At 38.6% G+C, this 6,697-nt stretch overlaps 1 protein-coding gene across 1 annotated transcript in view; it reads left to right on the top strand.

Moving 5' to 3' along the window:
- Nucleotides 1–518: 518 nt before the first annotated feature.
- RBBP4 (retinoblastoma binding protein 4) overlaps nucleotides 519–6,697 on the top strand; it is a 7,800-nt gene continuing 1,621 nt past the window's right edge. Inside the window, exons 1-10 of the mRNA XM_010294884.1 lie at nucleotides 519–662; nucleotides 1,319–1,464; nucleotides 2,772–2,945; nucleotides 3,882–3,997; nucleotides 4,146–4,306; nucleotides 4,431–4,557; nucleotides 4,665–4,742; nucleotides 5,892–5,968; nucleotides 6,082–6,139; nucleotides 6,235–6,345. Of these exons, the coding sequence (XP_010293186.1) occupies nucleotides 604–662; nucleotides 1,319–1,464; nucleotides 2,772–2,945; nucleotides 3,882–3,997; nucleotides 4,146–4,306; nucleotides 4,431–4,557; nucleotides 4,665–4,742; nucleotides 5,892–5,968; nucleotides 6,082–6,139; nucleotides 6,235–6,345 (1,107 nt within the window). The 5' untranslated portion in view covers nucleotides 519–603. The remainder of the gene's footprint in view (nucleotides 663–1,318; nucleotides 1,465–2,771; nucleotides 2,946–3,881; nucleotides 3,998–4,145; nucleotides 4,307–4,430; nucleotides 4,558–4,664; nucleotides 4,743–5,891; nucleotides 5,969–6,081; nucleotides 6,140–6,234; nucleotides 6,346–6,697) is intronic.

The raw sequence follows: 6,697 nt of genomic DNA on the forward strand, positions 1-6,697 counted from the left end.
TCGTGGGTCTGCTCCCGGAGGCCTTGCTGCACGTGTTTTCCTTCGCTGGCGGAGGCTGGTAGCAGATGGTACCGGAAAGTGTGTGAGAGAAACAAGGCGACAGAAGGAACCTTGGTAAACTGGATTTTGGGAACTGGTAGTTCAAGGCTGCACCTAGACCACTCTCTTTAACAGCAGTTGCTGACCCTCCTGCATTTAAACATCTTTACAATTCTAGTTTTTGCCTCCACAATATCTTGTGGCAACAAGTTTCAGAATTTTATTATGCTGCTTCTGTTGTGATGATGAAATTTGACATAGTTAGTATTAATTCCCAGCCTTATATCCAGAAACAAGGACTAGCATGTGCAACAGAGGCGTTTTAATCATCTAGCAACTGCTCCAATAGAGTAGTCTAACAACACACCAGGGTGTTACGTAGTTGGCTCTTTAATCAGTTGCCCACTCACAATGTTGTAAATATATTCATAAAGGCTAATCATCTGCTTTTTAAAAAAAAAAAACAACACTTTAGCAGCCTTTGATGATGCGGTGGAAGAACGTGTGATCAATGAAGAGTATAAAATATGGAAAAAGAATACCCCCTTCTTGTATGATTTGGTAATGACCCATGCTCTGGAATGGCCCAGCTTGACTGCTCAGTGGCTTCCTGATGTAACAAGGTAAACTGATCCTTCCACTTTTTTTTTAAAGCAGAATAAATAATAAATCTGAGATCACTTTTTGTTAAAGTAAGGCAGTATGTTGATTCCTTTCTGTCTTAATTGCTCTTCGTTACCCTTTCCTTGCCAACAGCAAGTTGAAGACTATGGCCACTAGAGAGATAATCAGTACAGACATTTTTAATTTGGGAAAATGTCTTCTATTACCAAGAAGATAGTTTCACACATTTGATTTCCATGTTTTTCTTCTTCCAGATTCACCCTTCCCTTTAATAAGCAAAAAAAACCCCTCAAAAATAGACCTAGGTGTAATTTTTGTATAGCTACCTTTTTGTTCTAAGCTTCCATAACAACGTTCTGCTTGCAGTGAATGTTCATGCCCCTCATAGTTGTACTCGGGAGGAGCTGCTAAGGTCTCTTAAAGGAAGGCATGGGCAATGGTGACCTGTAAGTGTTGTGCTGCAAGAATTTTAGGTTGAGATTTTGAGTTATGATAAGTAATTTCCTCTGGAGGAAACAAGTTTGGTGTTGGAGCAGAAGAGCAACGATAACTTTAAAGAGTGTTATTAGTGTTAGAAGCTGTCATCAAAAAATGTTATCGGCTCAGTATTTATGTAAACATCTTTTGTTTCTCATGTAACTCTCTTCGCTTGCAGACCTGAAGGCAAAGATTTCAGTATTCACCGGTTAGTCCTGGGGACCCATACTTCAGATGAACAAAATCATCTTGTGATAGCTAGTGTGCAGTTGCCTAACGATGATGCGCAGTTTGATGCTTCACACTATGATAGCGAGAAAGGAGGTAAGGGACCAAAGATGTGGACTAGGGGAGTTCTAGCCATTTTTTCCCTCCCTTGTCGACAGAATATTTGTCTTTCCTTAGAGTTCATGCAGCAAAGTTCAGATATTGCTTCTAAACGAATCAATTTATTTCTAACTGGTACCCTTACTTAATACTATGTTTTTTGCATGTGCATAATGTCTTAATAATACAATGATGAAAAAAGAAGGTGGCAGGCTTATTGCAAAAGTACGTCTGTGGGGGAAACCTCACCCCTCTCTGCTTCTCATCATGAATTGACATTGATTTTCATGCAGTACTGTTTATTGGTCTCTTTATTATCACTTTTGCATTACATAAACTCTTCCAGTGAGAAAGTCACTCATGTAAAAGAATACTTTGTTTCACAGGAGTGTAACATTTCAAATGTTCTTCTCTTGTCTGAATTTTGTTGCCTGACAGTCGTGCCAGACCCTCTTGGATAAAAAGATTACTGTATTTTGTTTGGTATATCAGACGAATTCGATGCTGTCTGTACTCTTAGTTGGCTGTCAGCATTGCTACAAGTTAGACGTTTCTCATTTTGACTTGGTTGAATCAATCTTTCTACCTGGTGAAAGTCCTTAATGACCTAATGTTTGCTCTTCTTTTTGCTGGAAGCCTGGATTGTGCAATTAGTATTTTTACCTTTGGGCTTCTGAGAGTTATTCACAAACACAGTGTTGTCTAATAAATACTTTGTTTTTATTCTATTTTAGTATTTCTCAAAAATATACTACTCCAATTTAAAAACAAAACAAGCAAAAAAATCCTCTTTTGCCAGGACTGTGCTGTGCAATTTTTTGAAATCCTAAGTTACTGTGACTTTGCTTATAAAGATAAGGGAGCTTTAGCAAGTTGTATTACAGTGCCATATCTTAAACGTGGTGCAGCAATTTGTTTTTACCAGAACTTTGTCTATTCTGCAGTGCTGAATTTTGTTATATTTGAAAGTGCAGTTACAGCACACCTGTTTCAAATGTACAACACATCTTCATTATAGATAAGAGTTTTAGATATGATGAATTTGATGCTTGTGTTGTTCAATTCAAAATAGTAAAAAAAATTCAGGAGGAAATGGCCTTTAATTTAGCCAAAGTCCTGGTATTTTAATGTTACAAATACAGATGTTAAAAACAACATGCTGTTTGAAAAATGGGTTCTTTCAATTATGGTTTTTCTTCTGACTGTTCTTTCAAAATAAGTGCTTGGTAGTACCAGTAATTGAGCCTTTGTGTCTTGATCTGAAACAGGCTTATTATTTACAACTACTAAATTCTTATTTCCAGAGTTTGGAGGCTTTGGGTCAGTTAGTGGAAAAATTGAAATTGAAATCAAGATAAATCATGAGGGAGAAGTGAACAGAGCTCGTTACATGCCACAGAACCCATGTATCATCGCTACGAAGACTCCATCCAGTGATGTCCTTGTCTTTGATTACACCAAACACCCTTCTAAACCAGGTGTCTGCTTCTTTGTTACATCTGTGCTTCAGAAATCAGCCAGCCCTTCCTTAAGAAAAGGTTGATGTAGTGAAAAGGAGGTTAAAAAGTTTTGTGGATTGCATATCATTTGTGAATTTAGGGGAAGTGGGTATTTAGAGTAAAAGGTTATTTTATATGAAGCTTAAACATATGTATCCAATATGTATCAATAGAAAGGTATGGATTCTTTCCTTTTGCTGTTTTACTGCATGTTTTGCCCCATCACTCTATGTGTTGGTATTTGGAGTGGTGGAAGGTGGCTTTTGGGAGACTGTATGATTTGCTGGGTAGTTGAGCTGTTGTCCCAATATCTTGTAAGGGTATTAAGAGCCATTTACCGATGAGCTCGTCAAGATCATATAGAGTAACTGGTTTTGCCACTTGTGGGGAGGATCAGAAGTGCATTTCTCGCTTTCGAAATGCAGTTGGAGACGATGAGAGAAAGAAAAATATCACACCAGCAGAGGGTTTAGAAGAGTTTTTTGAGCAGTAACTGAGATGAGCTGCTGTTCCTACATCCAGCTAGACCAGGTGACTCATGCCAAAGCATGGAGGTGGCTACTGGGCTTCTTTGACTCTTCAGCAGGTACTATAGTACCGATTTAGAATGAGCCACTGCTAGGCCATCCAGCCAAAAAAATAGAGAGACCCAAACAAACCAAAAAGCAGCTTGGAAAAAATCTGCAATGTGCTTTTATTAAGCCCAGAAGACAAACTGCTCTGTGTTGTCTCAGTGCATTCTGTTTTAATGAGGTGATTCTTCAGTTGGGGAAAATGCTCAAAAGGATAGAGAGGGATCCTGTTGAAAATATCAAAGCAAAGTTTAACAAAGCACAGTAAAACTTAATGCCAGGTATTCCAGCATGTGCTGGAAATTATACTAGGCACTGGCGTACTTACACTGCCTCTTTACAGACCCTTCTGGAGAGTGTAACCCTGATCTGCGTCTTCGTGGACACCAGAAGGAAGGTTATGGGCTGTCATGGAACCCAAACCTGAGTGGGCATTTGCTTAGTGCTTCTGATGATCATGTGAGTACTTTAAATATAGCTGCGGTACAATCTGCACTTTGTGTACCTTGGCAAAGGTCAACTTTTTTGGGGGGAGGGGGTGAAGGTAGGAGAGGTAAAGAGAATATCTGTCTAAAGATGCAATTTAAAAAAATTTTTTTTTTTTAAGACCATTTGCTTGTGGGATATTAGTGCTGTTCCAAAAGAAGGCAAAGTAGTGGATGCAAAGACCATCTTCACAGGGCATACAGCAGTAGTGGAAGATGTATCTTGGCACCTGCTCCATGAATCTCTCTTTGGATCTGTTGCTGATGATCAGAAGCTCATGATGTAAGTGGGGTCATGTCTTCAGAAACCGAGTGCTTCTGTCCCTCTTGCTTTCCCATTTTTTCCTTAGTCCTTCAGCAAAATGGGATATAAACCTATGTTTCAATTCCATATTTTCCCCTTACAGTTGGGATACTCGGTCAAACAACACCTCCAAACCTAGTCATTCAGTGGATGCTCACACAGCTGAAGTCAACTGCCTCTCTTTCAATCCCTATAGTGAGTTTATCCTGGCCACAGGATCAGCTGATAAGGTACATCTACCTTGAACTTGGCACATACTTGTTTAGTTTCTGATGTGTATGTGTGGATGTATGTATTGGTTACTTCAACAAAAAATGGTTCTATATTTTTTTCCTAGACTGTTGCTCTATGGGACTTGAGGAACCTAAAACTGAAGTTGCACTCCTTTGAATCACACAAAGATGAAATATTTCAGGTATAACAAACTGTCTTTATCTTTTATGCACATAGAGTTATTTCTACTTGGCTGTCTGGAAAAAATGAAGAACATTCTTTTCCACTCTATGTTTTTATTGAATGTCTTGCACTTAGAGACTCATATATTCTTTTCTCTCATCTGCTCCTAATTTTCTGGCTTTTTGCTGTGGAGCTGTATAGTGCCCTGTGTGGGGTAGAGCTCCAGTACAGACAAGAGTGTCCAGAAAGGCAGGGGCAGAACATAACAAGCAAATGGTCAAGAGCTTTGACCACAACATAAGGGTGAAATGCTAGCAGTGCGGAGTAAATGTAAATTATTCATGGCAGCAGATTGAGCCAACGAAATGGCTGCAATGTTTTCATCTCCTCAGCTTAGTCCTGTAGGAAGGCTTTAGCCGGTACCCATTAAAGGGGATCACGGGAACATCCTGTGACAGCGAACAATTGCTAATTTTGATGGTGTAAATATAGAATGTTAACGTCACGGGTAGGGTGTGCTTAGTAGATACAATATTTCCATCTCCAACTCATCTCCAACTCATGCCTTACTCAGAAGAAAAATATGTAGAGATTTTTTTGTAGAAGGATTACTAGTTAAGACTGTAGTTACCTCTAAATAAAATTACACGTGGAATCTTGAAATGTCAGGTTAGAGTGCAGAATTATGTGTTCTTTTCTAATCCTGTGATCCTATTAAGTGATATGTTTTGGAGAGACTTACCTCCAGCGGAAGTAGTACATAAGAGCTTTTGGGCAGTTTAAGCTTAATTGCAGTGATTTCTTTTCATGTGTAAACTGTACCCACTACTTAAGGAATCCGTAGTTTATATTTGTGCAATCCTTCTTAAGGTAAGGAGCAGCTAGTATCCTTGAGAGCTGTTTGCATTTCATAACACATGGTCTTTTTTTAGAGGAAAGGTTACATGTGGTAGCTTTTTGGTGCTCAAATGCCGTGTTAGTGTATCAATGTTCACAAATCTAGCTCCTGTGTTAGAATGTTATTTTTGGGCATATTAATATTTCAAGTTATTATCAATTTGAATTCTCATAGAGCTTTCATGGTACGAAATACAATGGTGTTTGTTGTGAATGTCATGTTACAGCTTCTTAAACCTAACTTCCTTTCTAAACTCATCCTTGTCTGCAGGTTCAGTGGTCTCCCCATAATGAAACTATATTGGCCTCCAGTGGCACTGACCGCAGGCTAAATGTTTGGGACTTGAGGTAAATCCCAAATAAGTGACATCCTTACAAAATACTACTGATGAATTGCATCACACTTCAAAAAACAAGTAAACAATCTCCCATCTTTTCATTTTTCCTCCTTTTTTTTACAGTAAAATTGGAGAAGAGCAATCCCCTGAAGATGCTGAGGATGGTCCCCCAGAGCTGTTGGTAAGTCTGTTGAGCCTCGGTGATTGTTTTGACCTGTTACTCATTTCTGCAGTGTAGATTTGAAAATATTTCCCTTTTTGTTTCTCCCATACTAGTTTATTCACGGTGGTCATACTGCAAAGATATCTGATTTCTCCTGGAATCCCAATGAGCCCTGGGTAATTTGTTCTGTATCAGAAGATAATATCATGCAAGTCTGGCAAATGGTAAGTTGTTTGGGAAGGTGCAGGAAGTAGCAGGTGAGAGATGGTGTTAAACTGCCTGGATTTCAGCATTCCTGGTTTTATTTACAGCTCTCAGAATTACTGACTTTTAGCACTGCTTAAATCTCAAAGGGATAGTGAAAGCCGCTTTAGGTTCAGTCAAAACAATGGGTTACAAATCCACAGAAGCTGGTTTGTGTTTCTCATTATTTAAAAAAAAGAACGTACTAGTGCAGAAGCAAATTTTTCCCTTCTATGTTTGAATGAAAACGGTGTTTGTGAGAACCAAAGATGAAATTGAGGTTTCTGTTAGTTATTGTCTTAAAGAATAAAAATTTGCAAATTATATCAATAT

The sequence above is a fragment of the Phaethon lepturus genome, unplaced genomic scaffold (assembly GCF_000687285.1).
Source record: "Phaethon lepturus isolate BGI_N335 unplaced genomic scaffold, ASM68728v1 scaffold26359, whole genome shotgun sequence".
NCBI lineage: Eukaryota > Metazoa > Chordata > Aves > Phaethontiformes > Phaethontidae > Phaethon > Phaethon lepturus.